This window comes from Phalaenopsis equestris, unplaced genomic scaffold (genome assembly GCF_001263595.1).
Source record: "Phalaenopsis equestris unplaced genomic scaffold, ASM126359v1 Scaffold000090, whole genome shotgun sequence".
Lineage (NCBI taxonomy): Eukaryota > Viridiplantae > Streptophyta > Magnoliopsida > Asparagales > Orchidaceae > Phalaenopsis > Phalaenopsis equestris.
Window position 1 is genome coordinate 1,446,418 of NW_018164532.1, and position 21,751 is coordinate 1,468,168.

Consider the following 21,751-nt stretch of genomic DNA (forward strand, 5'->3'; position numbering starts at 1 on the left):
TCTTTTGATGGCTCTATATATATATCATTTCAAACTCACACATTACTTATGCTTTTGGCTTTTTTAATCACCCATGATATTTCACCTCCCAATGGCAAGATGAATTTATGAAAAAAAGTTTCAAGTATTCACAAAAAGAATAATGACATTTCATACATACCAATCAATTCCTATGTGATATGCACGTAAAACATCCAACATAAGAAAGAATTACAATGAGGCTTTGGCCCATGAAACAGCCCAGTTAGTAACCAACCCGAGGTTAGGCCTAATAAGCTGAACCCTCAATCGAGTCTGGTGGAGCTCTGCTGTCGTGCTCCTGCGCCTTTGGCCTTTCTTCCTCATCCATCCGATAGCCATTCTTTCCCTTTTATAGCTCTGATGCTCCTCAGCCTCCGGCTCATGACCATCGCCGTCCCCCGCTTCGCTCCTCTCCTCGCATCTTACCCCTCCTCTTATCGCCGAAACATCTGCCCTACTCGGAAAACGCTCTGGAACCCGCTTATAAGCTTTGCCTTGAGATGGAGGAGCCCTCGCCAGAAATTTACTACGGAGGTGACCTCTTCCGACGGAAGAGGTATGCGGTGTTTCTGTTTTCTGCTTGTTTAGGTGGCGCGGAGCTTTTCCGAGTGTGTGTCTTTTGAGTGAGTGCGACAGAAGGGGGGGGGTGTATTTTGACTTAAAGGACATGATTAGCGAACTTTGTAAAGGTGAACAAGAAACTGATGGCGGCTTGAAATGTAGTCAGAGATAACTTGAACATGGGGGCAGTTTACAGAAGTGAGCGATCCTTGGTTTTTTGTAGAACTGGTTAGTTTTATTATTATGATGATCTTAGTTTACGTTTCAAATGAAAAAAAAAAAATGGTATGAAAACATGGGAATATAGAGGATTGGAATGGCTCAATGATATAGAGAACTAGACAAAATAATTGGCTTTGCATCCAAGAATCTATTAGTATATGATATTGCCGAGTTCTTCGAGGAATAGATTTGAACTCTGGTTGTCATTGCTGCTCAATTGATGCTGATGCACAAATTGTAAGTTTTTTATGTTTATTTTATGATTCACCAAATCATTTTTGGTTCATTTTTTTAAATGAAAATAATCTATTAAAACATCATTGTTGACAAAACAGGTTCCTAAATTTCTTAGTTTGAATTATTTTTATAACTGCTGAGAAGGTAAACTGACTTTCTTAGTTGCTGAAAATGTACAGTTATTGCCTTTATTCCGCGGAAGATCCAACTTCTGGTAGACTTTATTGTGCTAAAAGCTGTTGAATGCTTACATAAATGTCATGAATTCCTTCTCTCCTTATATTTTTCTGATAAAATCTGGCAGAACTTAAGTTTTCATTAATTAGCTAACTCATTGAGGTTTTTGTTTTCTAAGGTTTTATCTAGAAATCCTGATTACAGTTTTATCTATAAGAAATCCATCTTATATTACCGTGTTGTATTATTATTATATTTTTAGTGCATTGCAGTATGATGGGAATCAGCTCATAGAAAAATAACTATTTTGATTTGTTTCCATTTTATTTATTGGAAAAAAATTTTTTTTTTCTTACAACAATGGCTCATGATTGTACCATGTTTCTTTAATGGGCACAGATTGGAAAGTTCATACTGAAGCATCTGAAGAGAGATATGATGTGATTATTGTTGGAGGGGGGCATGCAGGGTGTGAAGCCGCACTTGCATCTGCTCGTCTTGGTGCAAGAACTCTTCTTTTGACACTTAATATTGATCGCATTGCTTGGCAGGTCACTCTTTTTTCCTTGTTTTTGTATGCTGGCGGGGGGCATTTACATACATACCACACTATGCTTATGTATTTACATATTTAACACCTAAACATTCATATTTACATACATATCACTTAATTCTTTAACTACACATCAAAAATTCTGCCAACACTATTTTTTTAGAAGTAAAATACAAGTTCTTATGCATAGCTCTATGACACCAAGGTGCTATAAGTGTAAATATCAAAGTTTGGGTGTTAGATATGTAAATATAGAAGAATTGCGTGTTATGTATGTAAATTTGCCTTTTTCTTGTTAGCCATTAGGAAGAATTGTTCATCTAGTACATGAGCCCCCTATTGATTTTAAGGTTCAGGTGTTGCTTTATATTATCAACTTCACCTCTAAATTGGGAGTTGTTTTTGGATTCGATCTCCCTGTCACATGATCATAATAGCAGCAAGCTAAGCATTACATTCTAGCCTGAGCTCCTTGGCAATTCAATATAATTGAGTTTGTATATGCATGATATTTAGAAGTATTCTTGCTTTTTTTTGGTCGCTCTTCACAATTTCTTTTGATGGCTCTATGCTTAAGTATAGGAGTAAGAACAAAAAAATCAAATTAAGTAATGCCATTTAAAGGATAAAGGATTTTGATAAGCTCGGTGGTTTGTACAAAAAGATCTAACGCATCCTATCAAAGAATATTATACTGGAGAGGGAAGTAATTATGAAATAATTAGAATTTAATAATTGATATTTTTTAGTAGAAGTGCTCAAGTGAAAATAAAAACAAAAAATCATCCCGATAAGCTGTGTTTTGGCTTATAAAGTAGGATAGACAAAATAATACCAAGAATGATTGTTACATAGAGAAGAAGGGTGGAGAAGCACGAGGGAGGTGGAGAGTTGATGGAGGAATATGTGGAAGGAGACTAATTAAACTTTTTTTTTTAGCTTATTTATTTATTTATTTTAATATCCCTATTTAGCTGTTTATACTTAGGTCCAAAAAATGCGACGACTGCCGATGCAGGTTCTTGATTATGCATTTTCAAGTTAGTTGATTGTAAGTTTTCAAAGAACGAAAAAGAAGATTGGTTTAATTGAACTAATATATACCATGTTATCTGAATATGAAAGTAGGAAGGTGCACTATGCCATGAGATTTCCCATTTTTTGATAAGCAAAATGATATACCTATTTTCATGTTAAACTAAATTGTTTTTTTTTTCACTGTTTGTAGTTGCCATTCTCAGGGGGTCTATAATTTTGCTTTGAAGCAGACAAAAACTAGTTATTAATTAGTTGATAGATGGTCATTTAAAAGAAGCTAAAAATTATTTTTACTAGAATAATAATGATGTAGAGCTATGGTGGGAAAATCAACTTCTTAGAAAGTTGCTGTGTGAATTATAAATATTTTTATTTTCCAAAAAATTAGACAACTGTTTTCTTACACTCACCATCAAAAAAGTAGTTTTTCAGCACAAAAAAATTCTAGGAAGCAGCAAGAAATGATCCCCTACATAGAACTGTGGTGGGTTCTAAAACGTTAAGCAGACGGAAAACTATCCTAAATAAACCCTTAGTTGATAGATTGTCATTTAAAAGAAGCTAAAAATTGCTCTCACTAAATTGTAGTTATGTAGATCTGCATTGTGTCATCATACCATGAGAGCAGGCACATGGAAGCTATCTAATTTTATTACCTAGAGATGATTTCCATTATAAACATGTATTTCCTGTCGCAGTTAGAGAGAACATTTTTTTCTTTGGTTTTTCATCGTTTACTCCATATTTATGCTCTTGGAATGTACTTCTGACAGCTGGCAATTCATTTTTGTCTTTATCAAACTTTCTTCCTTTCCATTGGACCTTTGATCGCCGATTGAAGCTTTTCATTTATTTCTAATTTTTCCTTGAATGCTCTCTCTGTACTGCAAACATTAGTGTAGAAATTAGAATTCTTTTTTTCGTGATTGTATTGTATGTATCTGGCTTTCATAACTATGCAGTCTGATTTCAAGAATAATTATGTGGACAAATGATGGCAATTTTTGTTTGATTTTTTAGCCTTGCAATCCAGCAGTTGGTGGCCCTGCCAAATCTCAGCTGGTACATGAAGTTGATGCCCTTGGCGGGGAGATTGGAAAAATTGCTGATAAGTAGGTGAAAACCCCAAAAGGCTGATATTTTATCCATGTGTCCCTAACTCTTGTTTAAGGCGTTTATAAAATGCTATGATCAAATTTTTTGAGATTGCAATGCTTTAGGTTTTGATTTGGTTTGACTTTTCATTGTTCTTCGTTTTTTTGTGGTATTTAGAGTTGGTTAAATTGGTTAAATATTTCTCTTTGGTTGGGATTTTAATCATGTGTTTAATTGGTTGCCTTTTATTTGTAAGCCATTGTCTTCCTACTAGTTTATCCGTACACATTGTTAGTAGTTGATTGATTTGCATGAATTGGAAAACATTTAATGGAATTTGGTCTGCTTTCTTTTATTAAGAAAATATCTGGAGTGGAACTATCTTCATTCTCAATTTTTTTAATTTTATTTTCTTATTATTTTTTTTTATGCAAGGCAAAATACCTTCTTTTGAAATTTTGTCAAAAGTGTTGACAGTATGGTTTACAATTCCAAAATCAGCCTAAATCTGCCCTATATTTAAATCAAAAGGAAAGACTGAGAGAATTTTTTACCAGCACATGGCAGGAGGATGTGGAAGCCGGAGACTTTTTCTTAGCCTTTGATCTTATTGATGGATCCCTGCATGTATGCTAGTTGAGTGCTGAGAGAAGGGATCTTGGTATTAGAAAAATTTTGTAAGATCTTAGGGATCTTGGTATTAGAAAAATTTCGTAAGATCTTTCATAATATGGGCCAGAGAATAGGAATCAATCAAGAGATGAGCTTTCTTAATGCACGAAGAGGCAAACGAGCACTGCAATCTTTGGACATTTATGAGCCGCTAATTGTCATAATGGGTTTATGTGGTTAGAAGCGACTTAGCAACTAAGGGACAATATTGGGGCTTCAGAGCGGGATGTCTCTATTTATTATGCTACTGTGTATAATCACCTAATTTATTTAGAACCATACATGATAGTCTTGTAGTGGAATAGTGCTATAGTGAAGTTAACTAGTTTAATTAGTAGACTATGATATATAAGCGCAAAATAATATATTTAGTGATTATTGAGATTTTATAAATTATTTTGCATCATCAACAATTAAAGTTAGTTTAATGTAGCAAATTGGATTTTTATTTTTAACAAATAGTTTGAAATTCATAGTCCTCTGATTGATATCTAAGTGACTCTTGAATAATCATTGGTAAGTATATGACTCCAAATATTCAAGTGAAAAAGCTCAAAAAACAAGCTTTTGATGCCAATATAAAAGGGAAATGATACATGATGGCGTTAATTTATAATCATGCTAAATTTAAACTCTGGGGGAGACAAAGAGATAAGAGCATAATATTGAAGTCCCCTATGAAGAGTATGACCCAACTATAATAATAGAAATTTTAATACTAAAAAGAATAATTAAAAAAAATTGAATCGGTGGAATCAAATAATTGCCTCGATAGTTTCACCTAAGGAGGCTCCCTTGTTTTGGAATCATGGAAAAATCGATATATATATATATATATATAAAGGAATGACCAAAGACTATTATACGAGCCTCCAGCCACCCCTAATGTGTAACAATTCGAGTACCATCTCCTTAAAGCCAACTGTGGAGAGGGGATTCGAACCCCGAACCTGAGGGGTCTTAATACTGTGGATGTCAACCAATATGCTGAGGTACGTGACACACACACACACATATATACATATATCAAGGAAAAGGAAAAGCTTTATGTGTGCCCTAGCCAATCGATAGAGGAGAAGAGTAAAGAAGTGGAAAGAGGAGGAAGGGAAGAAGTCGCCACTTACGTCTGTGGGAGGCTTCGACTCTTGCATAACCAAAGAAGAAAACCCTAGCTGAGGGAAGAGGAAGAACCGTAGTTTCGTGGAGCCTTGCGTGTGATGTCATCGTCGTGTCGAATCTAGCCGAAGGAAAGAGGAAGGAGATCGGCTCATCATGCGGTGTTGAAGTTGAGCCACGCTCAAAGTCTAGGGTATAAGGAAGAAGAGAAGGCTCGCATGCATGCCGGTAAAGATCGAACCGAGCTGTAAGGAGGTGAGTTATCCAATTTTATAAGTTTTTTATTTATATAAATTTAATTAATTATTTATTTTATAATATTAACATTTATAGCTTATGAATTTAAAATAGATATTTGAACTGGAAGATTTTGTTGGAAAGACTATCGATCTGAGCAAGTTTTGGTAAGGTAATAGTTTGGATATTTTATGTATATAAAAGGTTATGCTTAAGTAATTAAGATGCTATTAAGTAAATATTAATATAATGAATTTAGACTAATGATTAAAGGTACAACTAGTGTTAATTGAAGAATAAGAAAATGATAATTCAAGAGAAAGAGAAAGACATTCATACTTTAGGACTTCAGGTTAGTGATTACTTTCTTATATGTATTAAATTGATATTTTATTAAATGAAGACTTGCATTATTGCTTTAGATACCTATCTTTTTATAATTATGCACATGAAATAAAATGAAATGATAAAAATAAAAAATTATTATTCAATGACTTTAAAAAGAGGAAATTAAAGAAAATGAGATGTAAAAGCTTAAGTCATATAAGATTATCTTCAGATGGTACTGGTAAGAGATGTGATGTGCTCGTGCATGGGAATGTTAGTGTACCTTAGGTGCAAATTTTTTAGGATATCTATAGATACAATTTTATAAATTCATCCGAGTATGACATTAATCTTGATATGACTTCCCAAAAATGTTAAAATATTAAATACTTAAATTGAAACAAGAATGGTTAAATTATAAATGAAAGCTTACAGCTTGATTTATCAATAAATTGAATTTTACCGAGACATTCATGCATAATATTTGCATGTTAATTTAATACATAAAAAGATTGTAATTGCTCACTAAGTGATATAATTTATTCTTGAAAGTTAATGGTTGCTTTCTGAAAAAATATTAGATTGATATGAGTGGCAGGTGAAAGATAGTTTACAGTAAAAGATCTTCTGGTCTACTGTTAATAAATAATATATTGTGTATTATGATTATAATTATTGTATTGTTTACTTTTGAGTAGTGATATACTGTTATGTGTTGGTTTGAGATGTTTTATTTTTCAAAATTTGCTATTATATCTGTATAATTTGATTTTTCTAATGTAATATACTTTGTGATTTCTTCGTGATTTTGTTATAAATTCAAAGTTATGATAATCTGTGAAAAGTAAATGAAATATTAATTATACGGTATGACCGTCTGTTCTCGTCTTGGCTAATTCTAAGCCTAGAGTTGTGTCGTGGCGCAATTATCATTATCATTAATATGAAGTAATATTAGAAGAGAGTAGAATGAGAATCAACTATAAAAAAGTAGATTCAACACCTCTATTAATTGTCTTCATTGAGTGATTGGATCCTAAATTGTCCAATAAGAATGTTAAAAAAAATTGTTGAACAATTATGAGTCTCTATAGGATAATTAATAGACAAAATTTTGTGGGATACGTAAAATTTTTTAAAATGACAAATTTAAAAGGTTGTACACTATTTTTAAGAAATGAGAGAGAGAACGATTAAAATAATGAAATGTGGAGAGATAAAAACAATTGGTGATTAATTATCATATATGAAGTGATACTTGAATGCAAAATTTAGGATATATTAATAGAGATAATTGTAATAAATACAAAGGAAGAGATATCATGAAGATAGAGGTTGATTGGGTATATTATAGGGAAGGATGCTAATGAGAGATACATTCGGCAATAATTAATTTTTTGTATTGATTATGCCAAATAATTTAGTAAATATTGAGGAGTGGAATTGAACTAACTTGTCTCATTTATATCTTATAGTGAAATATCATTCGTCGATTTACATATCTTTTTTAGCTCAATTAAATTTGGTTGTGGTATTGATGATAAAGGTGATTTTCGAGTCATTATGAAGAGATTGAAATCCATGACTGTGTAAAGACATGTAGAATTTTGAGAGTTCAATTTATCTCTTTAAAAGATGAGACATGATATGGTTGTTCCCAATGTAGGGTTCAAGCAGTGAGGGAAGCTATGGCTATAATAGAGATTATCACTAACATGGGTGGATGTTGGGGATTGATATTGTAGGGGTGAGCATGAATTAAAGTTCATGGCTATACATATGATAGATTGAGTGTGAACATGAGAATGAGTGTTGAGTGAACGTGCATTAAGATCGGGTTGTGCTGGCAGAATGGGGTGGGTTGTTGGTATCGGTTTTAGCATGAGCTTTGCTTGGGATCATGGGGGTGTGGTGCATAGTGTTGGCAGGTAAAAGCCGCTAAAGTAGAGCGGGGCAAATGAACAAGTCATTGTGATTTGGATAGATTGAGGCAAATGGGGCCAGGGGGATAGAGTAGGATTTCCAAAATTTAGGAGGGCGACAACTAGGGTAGAGTTTCCCTCTCTCAACACCTTTTTGAGAAGAAGATTGTTTTTGTGTGTCATATTTATTAGGGTTTTTTTTTTTATTTAGAATGGGGGAACAAGTACAAACTTCTTAAGACACCCAAATAAACATTAACTACTCTCCAAATATAAACAACATCCCTATTTTAATGTTTCCTTATATTGACAACCTGTAAAGTAGATTCCACTGTGCTTATAATGCATCCTTTTTTGCAGATTGAACTCAATTATGCATGCGTGAATGCTTAATTTTAATTCACATTAAATGCAAAAGCTTCAATATTTGTTTTTTTTTTTTTTTTTGAATGGAAGGCTTGAAGTTTTTATTTGGTTATAATTTCTAAGCTTTTCATATTATGAAGTGAATCATTTTTAAATTATTTATTTTTTCAGTGTACTATTGAACTGCAAGGCTATTCTTTTTTTTCATTTAGAAATGTTTGTGGTAGAGTCCCTACACCTTCTTCGATATCATACACACAATAGTGTGTTAGCTATGTTTGTCCCAATGTTTAAGCAAGCACATCAAAGCTTGCTAATAAAACAGAACTTTAAGCTAGCAAAATGGTTAATTAGATTAAAAGCTTTTTTGGCAGTTTTAATCTCTACCATGCTCTTTCCTTCTTCAACCTTTAATTTTATATTGCAGGTGCTACTTACAAAAGAGGGTTTTAAACCGTTCTAAAGGGCCTGCTGTGAGGGCACTGCGTGCTCAGACAGATAAGAGAGAGTATGCCATGGAAATGAAAAAAGTTATTGAAAGGTTGGTATATTTTAGAAACTTTATATACATCCTTTGTCTAGATTCCTTCTATGCCTTGGTATTTTACTTGTGATTGCATACTGGTGAAAGCCGTTTCATGATGCTAGGTTTATTTTATTGAAAATTTGAGGATTAGTCAAATATTCATACTCTTTTGCATTTTATTTAATTGTTCTCTTCTTTTGAGAGTTTTTTTTCTTTATTGCATATATAACTATAGATATTAATTTTTATATGTTTCTTTTAATTTCAATTTTCTACATAGGTCAATTTATGAAGCTTCCCATATAGAATTTCAAAGCCTTTATGATGATCGTTAATCAAATAATTAGTACACCATTTTGTCACCATTATTTTTCTCGTGAGTTTGTCGGAGATTCTGCTTAAATTGGATCCTTAATACCTTACTAATGATTTAGCTCGATCGAAGGATCTCCACTTTTGTAGAAGTGATGGTAGTTGTCACAACTAGCTAGCATTTGATCAATTTTATTTTCAATCAAAATACAAGCTTATTGAAAGGCCTTTCCAATTCTTGCTTATTCTATGAAGAAGAAATTTGCGGTATGGCCATGCCGGTTGGTTTGAGAGTTTTTGGATCATTTATTAGGATATCTTATGTAAAGTTCCACCTTTTATAAATCCTAAAATCTAAAGCAATTTAGGTGGTCTCATTTCTTAAAAGCCATTTAAGGCTTTAATGAACATTGCATAGCTAGGACTAAGCCCAAACATTTATGCATGCATAACTCAATTTGGGTTTCAAAAACACAGCTAGGCCCTTAAATTTAAAGCAATTTAGGTGGTTCCATTTCTTAAAATCCATTTAAGGCTTTAATAAACGCTATAGCTATGACTAAGCCCAAACATTTATGCATACATTAACTCAATTTGGATTTAGAAAATATAGCTAGGAAACCCATTAAGTTTGAATACACCGAGAAGTTTTTTGTATGAATAAAGCAAATAGGATAAATAAAAACTGCTCATTGCTTTTGGATAGTTTGATTTGTTTTATTATTATGGCAGCTCACTTTTTTCTTTTACTTTTTATCTTTTTTTTAATCTTAATTTCTAGCCTTCTTCCGGATGCTGGCCTGAGATTCATATTAATATGTAAATGAATATGACTTTCATGTTTTAGTAAACTTTTTAGGATGGTTATATTGGTTGGTTTTTAGTTTTTTGTGGTTTACAGGAAGAAATCTATCTCGATGGAGTACTGACCAATCCACGGTAATATATATATACATCATCTAAGTTGTAATATTGCTGTAGAGGATTCTTATTTTTAATCTTATATAAACAAATAAAGCTATTCAAATGTTTTCTTTTGCAAACACTTTCCTTTTATGTTTGCATGGTTCTTTGAGTTTGAAATATTCTTATTATTTATCTTACATGGCTTATCTTATGATACGTTTGCAGCACCCCCAATCTTTTTATCAGAGAGGCTATGGTAACGGAGGTGCTGGTTGGCAATAATGATAATGTGGAAGGTGTCCATACATTTTTTGGAATGAACTTTTATGCTCCCTCAGTTGTGCTCACTACCGGCACTTTTATGAGTGGAAAGATATGGGTTGGAAGGATGTCAATGCTTGCTGGACGAGCCGGGGAATCAGCTTCTGTTGGGCTTACTGAAAACCTGAAAATTTTGGGTTTTGAAACTGACAGGCTTAAAACTGGAACTCCTGCGCGTGTTGATTGCCGTACTGTTGATTTTTTTGGTTTGGAACCACAATATGGAGATGAAGAGGTAGTGTAAGTTATGAATTGGAAGTGTTTTTGGCATAGTGTATGAAGCATTTTTTTTTTTATATACTTTTTTGAAATTGTGATGTCAGGATGTCACTTTGTTAGATTTTTCTTTATTATTTTTTTAGAATTATGATTTTTTTAAAATATTTTTATATTTGTCCTCCCTCCCACACTCCCAAGTACAGCCTCACATGAACAATCACTTCATAAAAAGGAATACGTTGTGTATAAAAAACCACTGCAAGTGCTTTTTGTTATTTGTTTGGATTGCTGAGGGTTTTTTTTTGTTCCATTCACAAAAGTGAATGCAAGCTAAGTCAAAATTGTAAAGTAACAATTTTCCAATTAAAAAATCAAGTCTCTTAGTGAGAGTGTGTAAATTGAGCTTCTGGCAAGTCCATCATGAAGTCTTTTTAGTTGAACTTTTGAATGTACCTTAATTACATTCTAGTTAAGAATTTTGATCACTTGCGATGCCAAGGGATGGGGACTATGACAAGCAGTTTGCTAATCTGATAATTAAGGATTATTTTTATTGTTTTTTTTTTCAATTGAAATTATTTTATTTATAAAAGCCCGTGATGATGTGACCTATGGAGGCAGGATGTGTTCTCTATCTTTTGATTCCGTGGTTCCATTCAATTTAGTGGATTTGATGAATTTTTTGGATTTTTTTTTTTTGGGGTTCATCAGCTAGTTCATATGTTTGGTTACAATATTTGTTCAAGTTTATTGGTTCTCACTTTAGACTAAGTCATTTGCTTTGACCTACAGCTAGCCACGTATTTCTATAAATTCTTTTTCTTCTTACTGTTATTAGAGGCCTCTATTATTATGAGATGCTAACCTACTACTACTATTATTTGCCTGCTATTATTGCATTATTTATCCAAACATCCTTTTCCCTTGAATCTATTGTGGTGGCTGATTTCAAAATGATTCTAACACCCAAAACAATCTAGAAGATTGCTAACCTTACAGAAAATTGTGTTTCGACAGGTAAAAATTAACTTTTTTTTAATAAACGCTCAGTTTTTTTTCTTTCATTCTTGTGTGTTTGTTAGATGGGGATACTTTTGAGTGTGTTGTTAGCGCAGCAAGAATTTTCGGGGGAGTTTATCTGTTTCTATTAGTGTTTAGATTGGGATTTTCTTCATTTTGTTGTTCTGTTTCTTTTATCTTTTTTTTTCGCAATTATTTAGTTGTTGGTGTTGCTGTATATTTTTGTTGTTGAATTTGCTAAAATTAGGATTCATTGTGGTGAAAAAAAATTCAAAATTTCTTATTTATTCAAAGATCAAATTTCTTGTTGTTTTCCTTAAATGTTTCGGTTGTTGAATTATCGTTTTGATTTGATTCTGCACCTTTTTTATTTTACATCTAAATAAAACGAGCTTGTATGAAATCAGTGATTATGGATCTGCCAATCCTTGTTTTCTTATGCCATCTTCATTCATTATATTATTGTAGTTATATTAACAATCCTAGGCCTTTATACACCTGCATCAATTTCGACATGTCACCTAGATATAAGTATTGCTCTTTATTACTATAATTTGATACATTATGATTTATGAAAGAGATGAGTTTCTAGTTAAAATATTATTTACAAATTTTTAACCTAATTGAATTGTGGTTTGATAAAGTGGGCATTGTGAACCATCCTGCAATATCACATATACACTTGGTAAAAATTCATGTCATCGACAATAATTTCTACAGCTAAGATAAAAAAAACTAAAAAAAACATATTTTCTTGTAGGTCCTATGCCTTATGAGATAGTTTGAGGTCAATATTTGGTTTACAATCAACCATCAAAGCTATGTTAAGAGCTTTTGAGCAAGCAAGAAGTTGAAAAATGGAGGAAATAAGGGGACTTATTTTAAGCATAGTCAAAATTAAAGGATAATGAAAGACTAAGGTTTAATAGAATAAAATTAAAATAAAATTTAAAATTTAGTTGATTTAGAATAGATATCAAGTGGCAGCCTTGCAAATGAAGTGATTTTTTTATGTAATAGGTTTACATACTTTGGATCACACAAAATTGGTGCTATAGATAAGGAAATAACTTCTGAGTTAAATTTGATAGCTCAATATAGAAGAGCCTCGCATGTACTATGTGGTAGGAGGATATTATGAAGACCTGTGCTTATTTTATAAGTAGTTAGCATGACTATGCTACGTAAATGCAATATCTTGAGCGATGTAAAATTCCTTGACGATCACATTTAGTCTGTAGAGTGAATGTTGAGATGGTGATCTGATAAATTTAGAAAGGATAAAGTGATTAAAAATAGATGGTTGAGTAGCACATTCCGAAGATTGGTTCGTGGTAGATAGAAGGTTTGAGATTAATGAGTTTATAAGCATAAAATAAATGATTTATCATGATGAAGAAAATTGGGATTTAATATAAGACCAAGGGTAATATCATTTGAAGTATTGCAAAAGAACTTACGCAAAATAGAGTTAACAGCTCTTGTCGCTTGTAATAGGAATGAATAAAAATGAGGATTCATAAAACTAACTTCAAATAATTATGATGAAATTAATGATGATGATGACTCTCAAAATGAGATAAAAATTGTCACAAAACCGTTTTAAGGACATTAATTTAAAGGATTATTTAAATGTACGAAGGTCTAAGGAGTCATGGGCAAGCATGAAGGATGTAAATGCTTAAACAAAAGCTAACAACCGTTAATATCCTCTTATGGAGTAAGCCTCCCCTTTTAAAACTTTTCTCTTACCTTGATCTCTATTAGTACTAGTTTTATGAAGGAGTTATACAGAAAGTACATGGTATGTAAAAGTTTAGTACTAGTAAATTAGCCATTATAAAAGTTCTTGAGCAAAACTCACATCAAGCAACCTTGCACCCCTCACGCTCATTAATTATTCTATATAATACATCCTTCAATGTTTCTGCTTTGTTTGATTTACACTACTATTTTACAAATGGGTCTATGAATTTTGTACCCTGTGCGTGTTCTACTTTATTGTAGATCTAATTAATGGGCAGCTACTGACTAACAAGCTAAGCATACCCAAGTTGTATTTCAAATGAATTCCATGTTCTAGGCTATGATAGAGTTATGTAAACTACAAAATATAAATATTTAGTACGTATAATTGCTTATTTGACAAAATTTTAATGCATTTTATTTATTTGTTTTGTTTTGTTTCTTATTTTTTGTTAGGGGTTCTAAGCTCGACTCTAAACTTGTCTTTGAGGCGCCAACTCTTGATTAATTTGAATAGTTTGGCCTAATGCTATTAACTGTAAGGGTATAATCACGTGATGTTGTTGCACACATTGTTTCATTATCGTATTAAAGAATAATTTTTTCTTTTGTGTTTATGCGAGCATTGTATGTGCTATGAACTTTATAGGGTGTGCACCTCTCTCCAATTCTTCTAGAAGTGAGAATATCGTGTTACTTTCTTTTTAAATATTCAAAACTTTCATGGATTTTGGTTTAAGGATCCCTTTCTAAGAAATAGTATTTGAGAGACAAGAAAATCATCGCAAGTTTTTTTTTTGTCTGACCAGTGGTTTTTTAATGGCAGGTAAGTTGGTTTAGTTTTGATCCTGAGTACCACATAGAAAAACAACAAATGTGCTGCTATTTGACAAGAACAACAAAAGATACACATCAGCTTATTAGAGATAACTTACATGAAACACCAACTTATGGTGGTTGGGTAGAAGCAAAGGGACCGAGATACTGCCCATCGATTGAAGATAAGGTAAACCATATGGTTTGTTCTGTATATTAATGGGGCATTTGCATACATACCACCCCATATTCTATGAATTTACATATCTAACACCTAAACTATTTTTTACATTTACACCACCCAAATTTTTCATATCCATAAAATATATTAGTTTAATTTTTAAAAATTGAAATACATCTTTTCATGCATAGGTAAGGCGACGTATCTGTAAAAATTGAAGTTTAGATGTTTGATACGCAAACGTATAGAAATTAAGTGGAATGCATGTAAATCTTCCTGTGTTAATCTATATTTATCATGTGATTCATCATTTTACATCATTTAGCTAATAAACAGCATAAAATTTGGTAAGTTAACACTAATTCAATGATAGTCACTTATCATTAGTCACCTCTAACCAAACTATATCCCTCGACACACAAACCGAATATTGAAACCACCCATACCACTATTGCACCTTTCAATGAAATATAGGAAAAAAAAGTTATTAGAAAATATTTGCACATTTTCCTTGTCGAATATTGTTAACTTCAAAGTTTTGAAGAATAAGTTTAAAAGGTTGAATTAATAATTTGCTTTTATTCCTATATAATAGATGCTTTTAACAAATTCAATTATGTTTGTTAAAAAAATTACTCCAAATGGTCATGCACACATCACATAACAATATTTATCTGCAGCTATATGTAGTCTGCAAAATATTTTGGTGCATTTACATGCATGCCTCACAATTCTTATGAATTTACATGTCTAACACGTAAATATTTATATTTACATGCATACCACTCAAATCTCTAACATCACTTCAAAAATACCACTATCACTGTCTTTTTAAAAGTGAAATAGCCTTTTCATTGATAGGTTTATGACATCAAGGTGTTATAAATGTAAATGTAAAATTGTGAGTGTTAGGTATGTAAATACATAAGAATTGTGCGGCATGTATGTAAATTTCTCAAATATTTTTGGGGAAAATTTTTTATCATTGGCACTCATCTATATAGGGGCTATTTGTGCAACATATAGATTAGTAATATGTTCTAGACTCTTTCTTTAGGCTTTACTAAGATTAACTTTCTGGCAGATTGTAAGGTTCCAAGACAAAGACTCCCACCAAATTTTTCTTGAACCTGAGGGCAGAAATGTTCCTGAGCTCTATGTGCAGGTAACCACTTTGTTCTATAGATAAATTAATTATTTTTACATTTTTATATTATGATTCGTCTCCTTTTTCTCTGAATAGATGCCACTTTTTTCACAAAGTCCCTTCATATGACCAAATTTCAAGCAATGATTACTAATTTAGTGCTTACTTTTTATTAATCGCATAGATTTGTCTGTTGAAGATTATGACTATTCTCGGTTTTGTTTATTTTCCTTTTCTTTGCATATTTCTTCTTGCATAGTGCATATGTTCTCTTAAAACATAACCTTTTTTTTTCAGCCAGAAGTTCTAGCTTGCATATTTGCACTCTTAGTGGTTACCTAAAAAAAAATAGAACCATCCAATTGTGATTATAATGGCAAATTTTTATGCCTTAAAACTAAATATAAAATTATTTTTAACTAGGGGTTTTCAACAGGTCTACCTGAGAGACTACAATTAGCACTTTTGAGAACATTACCTGGACTAGAAAATTGTTTGATGCTCAGACCCGCTTATGCTGTAGAATATGACTATTTGCCTGCCCACCAATGCTCCAGATCTCTTATGACCAAAAAATTTGAAGGACTTTTCTTTTCGGGTCAAATAAATGGTACGACGGGCTACGAAGAAGCTGCTGCTCAGGTTTCGTATTTTCTCTTGCATTTAATTTTCCTGGAAAAGTTGCATACATGCCACTCAATTCCCATGTATTTACATATCTAGCGCCTATACTGTAATTTTTACATTCATACCTCCTTACCTATGCATGAAAAAGGTGTATTTTACTTTTGAAAATTAAAATACTGATATTTTTGACATGATATGAAAGATTTGGGTGGTAGAAATGTAAAATATAATGTTTAGGGTGTAAATGCATAGAAATTTTGTGTTATGTATGTAATTGCCCCAATTTTCGTTGTGACTCCGTATTTTGTGCTCTAAAAAACTGTTCGGTTTGCAAAACCCGTGTGAAGCCAACTTTTTTTCATGGATTGTTTCTATTTTTTTGTCTTCTAATTCTTTGAAATTCTAAATATCTATGAGCGCAGGGTCTCATCTCTGGAATCAATGCTGCAAGGCATTCATTTGGCAAACCTGTTATCATCCTTGAGAGAGAAAGCAGTTTTATTGGCACTCTTATTGATGATCTTGTCACTAAAGATTTGAGGGAGCCTTATCGAATGTTAACGAGGTATCATTATCATTGATTTTGTTTAGTTTTGAACATTCTTGTAATTAATTTAAGGGAAAAATTTATATACATAACACTCAATTCTTATGTATTTACATAACTCACACCTGAACTTTAATTTGTTAATTTACATATGTACCACATAATTCTTACCACTCGTACATTTTTACCACCCCTTTTTACATTCGTGCCACTAATTTTCTTATGTATGTGGCATTTACATACATAACACTTAATTCTTATGTATTTACATATCTAACACCTATATCTAACACCTTATTTACATATCTAACACCTAAACTTTACTTTTTACATTTATACCACTCAAATTTTTTATATTACATCGAATATACCATCATTTTAACTTTTAAAAAGTGAAATATACCTTTTCATGCATAAGTAAGTTGGCTTGTATGTAAAAGTTAAAGTTTAGCCGTTAGATATGTAAATACATAGGAATTGAGTGGTAAGGATATAAATCTTCTGTATGACTATATGTCTTTCTACTTCATTTCTCATTTTCTTATGCTTTTCTTTAGCCGCTCAGAGCACCGGTTGCTTCTTCGTGCTGACAATGCTGATAGCCGTTTAACTCCTCTAGGACGAGAAATTGGTTTGATAGATGATAGACGTTGGGCTTTATACGCGTCCAAGCAATCTATGATTTCTGAAGAAAAACAAAGACTAAAGACTGTCCACATCTCAGGTTAAATTTGTAATTTGCATTCTTTATATGCACTCCGGTATTTGTTGCAAATATGTTTCGTATTATGTGGGTCTTCACGTGGCTTCCAACTTTTAGTATTATTGATAGCTGCTTACATACTTTAGAGCATATATTCATGTTCTTGAGAGAGAAAAATTTATCGTGGCATTTACATATTTGCCTTCCAATTCCTTACATTTACATCACCAAAATCTTTCATATCACATAAAGTGAAATACACCTTTTCAAGAATAGAGGTGTCATGTATGTAAAAATTGTAAGTATTGGTGTTAGATATGCATATACACAAGAATTGAGTGGTATGTATGTAAATATTCCTAAAAAAATTATTTTGCAGCAAGAGATGACCTGGCTTCTGAAGTTAGTCGGCTGTCGGGACAACCTGTCAAAGATTCCTCCACGCTCGAAAATATTCTAAAAAAGCCTCATGTACACTATGAGGCTTTTGATAGATATGGCCATGGGAACAAGCTTCTTTCAAGGATTGAGAAAGAGTGCGTCGAAATCGACATTAAATATGAAGGGTTTGTTCTGCGCCAGCAGACTCAGCTTCACCAGGTGAGCTGCTTCATGATAATAGATTACTTTTTTCCTCATGTTTTGCAGTGCGAGGTGATGAATAACGTGATATGATCGATGCTTTTAGGTAATGTAGCATTGAAAAAATATTGTTTATGGTTAACTGGGAGGTAATTGATTCTAACTGAGCGAAACACACCATTGGACTACTTGGCTTCGGCATACTATTAAGTTTTTCTATTTCATTTCAAGCCACAGACAAAGTTTTCACATGTTTTTTCTTATTTGACTTATTTGGGATTAGGGGAAGTTTACATACATAGCACTCAATTCTTGTGTATTTACATCTCTCACACCTAAATTTTCATATTTACGTACGTAACACTTTGGTGCTTTAAATTTATACATAAACATTTAAAAAGTGGTAATAGTGCTGTTTTCTGTGAGATTAAGTGCCTTGTGTGTAAATTTGAAAGTTCTAAGTTTGAGATGTGTAAATAAAATGTGTGCTATGTATGTAAATGACCTTAGAATTGTTTGTGATTCAACTTGGCTTGCTAAAGTTAATGTGCTAATAAACGAGAACATAAACAAATAATATCAAGTCAATTCCCATGGTTTGTCATATTAAAAAATGGTTTTAAAGTCTTAAAAGAATAAGTCATAAATTTATAATTGGTACCTAACTTTTTGATACTATTAAATAAGGTAAAAAATAAGTCACAACAAGGTCTCTTACAATCATACAACATAAATAAGTTCCAACAAACTTATACGTTGACATAAAGAAATAAAAGGATATTGTTAAACAATTAAGTTTGAAAGATTAAAGAAGCATAAGCATTCCAAAAAGGTGTTATATTTATGAGCAAAATTGGACAATTACATTAGGATGACTCATATTGCATACTTACAAAAAAGAATAAATCAATATGCTAGATTAATTAATTTGAAAATAATTAAAAAATATAAAAAAAACAATCATAATTATTTATTTAATTATGATTGAATGCCCTATCGAGGCTTATTGAGGGTTAAAAAAAAAATATTGTGCTAAATACTTGCAATCTTCTTGCCAAGGGGATGATGCTAGTAACCCTCACAATTGGTATTTAGGAGTTTTAAGTATGTCACTTGTGTTATGGAATCTGATACTTTATTATTTTTTGATAAATCATGAGCAGGTCTCCCAGGTTTATATCAAATATCTCTAGACTTTGTCTATGCAAATATGCACTTATATAAGATTCAGAAGATTGTATCCATGAGCATTTAAGAAGGGGGACTTTGACTTTGTGCGTTGAGTATCACTTATTTGGCGTTCCCTATCATTTATATAGACTTTGGTCATAATCAAAATTGCAACGTTAAATTGTTTCCTGTGAATTTTTTTCTTTATTACTTGTGATGATGCTTTTTTGGGTCATAAATTTCTTATTAATTGTTGTGAATTACAGATAGTCAAACAGCAACACAGAAAACTCCCTGATAATCTGGATTACCATTCGATGACAACCTTATCACTTGAAGCACGAGAAAAACTTTCAAAGGTAAGCAACAACCTGTGCATGTTGACTTTGCAAGAGTTTTGCAGTAAATATTTATTTGATTTTTATTATTTCACTTTTTTCCTTTGTTTATGCCATATATGTTTGATGAGAACTAGCCCTGTGATCTTTCTGTGGTGACTAAAACTCCCTGTATATAGTTGGATGCATGTGGCATTCAGAATCATCTCAAATGTCAAATAAAATATACATGTGCATGGGAAAGGTTGTATATATACATATATATATGTACAAATTGAAGTTTTGGTGTTAGATATGCAAATACATAGAAATTTAGATGTAGGTATGTGAATCTTCCAAAAAAAAGTTTAATAATTTTGTTGAAATGCAGAATTGATAATGGACTAGTGGTATATGATTACCATAAAACATGTGAAAGTTGTATCCATGTTGTCTCGATAAGCTTTCTATTGGCTTGCCACACATACTTTAAATGATAAACTAAGGAAGATTTACGTCCATACCACTCAATTCTTATGTATTTACATATCTAACATCTATACATCAGCTTTTACATGATTGCCAACACCTTATCCATGCATGAAAATGTGCATTTCACTTTTTAGAAGTTAAAATAGTGGTATATTTGATGTGATATGAAAGATATGGGTGCTATAAATGTAAAAAACAAAATATAGGTTTTAGATATGTAAATACATAGAAATTTTGTCGTATTGATGTAAATGACAGTAACCATAATTGCACAAGCCTATGAACTCTTCTTTGGCTATTAAGAATTTGAGAGTATGTTTGTACTTGCTGATAGCAAAATGAATATATCTGTGATAGTGTTGGTGTAGCTCCAATGGCGGATAAAATTAGAAATTAAATGGTTCGTTCGCATTAAATGTCGATCGATCATCTGATGATCCAATTAGGAGAGTAGATGTTTTAGAATAGACCTATGTTAAAAAGGCAAAGATAGACCTAGAAAGACTTGGGCATATTGTATAAAAAAATACCTTAATTTTTTAAAATTAAATGAAAATATGACACTCAATAGGACGCAATGGAGAAAAATGACTCAGGTAGGCGACACTATTTAGTGGGATAAATGCTTGTTGTTGTTGTTGTTGTTGTATGTTCTCAATTCCAACATCCACATTATTTGAAAGAAATTTACATAAATAGCACCACTTTGGCATTTCAAACTAATGCATAAAAATGTGTATTAAAGATTGTAGTGCTATGTGTGTAAATATGAAAGTTTAGGTGTGAGATATGTTAATGCATGAGCATCCATCATTCTAATTAAAAACTGGTTCTGAATTGAATGCAGTTCAAACCACAAACAATTGGTCAAGCGAGCCGGGTTGGCGGGGTGAACCCTGCAGACATATCTGCTCTTCTCATTTTCCTCGAGGCTAATCGTAGAAAGACGGATGAGATGAAAAGACAAGAACTGCTAAGATCCATAGTTATTGATGACGATTCCAGCTCCAATTTAGCTGCTGTTGCTGCTTCAGAGGTGGCTAATTCCTAATTTTGGTTTTCCTTTGATTTTCTCTATGAATGCTTCCAAGTTGGGTCTAGTTTCACTGCTAAGTTTGCTTTCTGGCGGCTTTGCTCTTCTTTCTGCTGATTTTGCCTGTGATTAAGGCATGTATTTTGTGATATAAATGCAGTATTATTATTATTATTATTTTGTTAATAGTTTTCTAAGTTTTTGCCGCCATGGATTTGATTTTTTCTGTGCAATGATTAGGACAGATTAATGTGACAATTTTCTAGCATGAATATGACATAGTATTGCTATATCAGTGAAGGGGGCGCATGTATGTTTTTTTAATTAAGGAAATCGATTTGAGATACTGAAAAAATAATGGATCATTTACATTTAAACCCACAATTCTTACGTATTTAACTTTTCACATATGCTTGCATTGCATTTATAGAATAATTCTTATATAACTTTCTTGGTAGGTGATCATTTGAACATAAGCAGAGAGAGGCTTCTATTCTTCAACAAGCAGGAGGAAAAAGCCTTCAGGCCTCAAAAAACAATCA

General features: G+C 32.2%; 1 protein-coding gene across 3 annotated transcripts; it reads left to right on the top strand.

Annotated features, from left to right (window-relative positions):
- The first annotated feature begins 684 nt into the window (after positions 1 to 684).
- LOC110019984 (tRNA uridine 5-carboxymethylaminomethyl modification enzyme MnmG) lies at positions 685 to 21,745 on the top strand. 3 transcript variants are annotated; one of them, XM_020717910.1, is made up of 14 exons: positions 685 to 810; positions 1,618 to 1,769; positions 3,830 to 3,921; positions 8,972 to 9,085; positions 10,514 to 10,844; positions 14,421 to 14,600; positions 15,676 to 15,756; positions 16,162 to 16,380; positions 16,788 to 16,930; positions 17,470 to 17,636; positions 17,995 to 18,215; positions 19,634 to 19,726; positions 21,024 to 21,212; positions 21,668 to 21,745. In XM_020717910.1, the coding sequence occupies exons 1-14, from the start codon at positions 762 to 764 to the stop codon at positions 21,677 to 21,679; spliced, it is 2,043 nt and encodes a 680-aa protein (XP_020573569.1). In that variant the 5' UTR covers positions 685 to 761; the 3' UTR covers positions 21,680 to 21,745. The 3 variants fall into 3 exon arrangements, with proteins under 3 accessions (XP_020573569.1, XP_020573568.1, XP_020573570.1); XM_020717909.1 differs by lacking the exon at positions 21,668 to 21,745 and having other exon boundaries at positions 21,024 to 21,512; XM_020717911.1 differs by lacking the exons at positions 685 to 810; positions 21,668 to 21,745 and having other exon boundaries at positions 1,684 to 1,769; positions 3,830 to 3,925; positions 21,024 to 21,512.
- The last annotated feature ends 6 nt before the right edge of the window (positions 21,746 to 21,751 follow it).

Excerpts from the sequence above, each read along its gene's own strand:
- LOC110019984 (XM_020717909.1), top strand. The coding sequence starts at position 762 with ATGGGGGCAGTTTACAGAAGTGAGCGATCCTTGGTTTTTTGTAGAACT. Across the intron at positions 16,931-17,469 it reads CCTTATCGAATGTTAACGAG|CCGCTCAGAGCACCGGTTGC; the intron begins GTATCATTATCA and ends GCTTTTCTTTAG. Across the intron at positions 17,637-17,994 it reads AAAGACTGTCCACATCTCAG|CAAGAGATGACCTGGCTTCT; the intron begins GTTAAATTTGTA and ends ATTATTTTGCAG.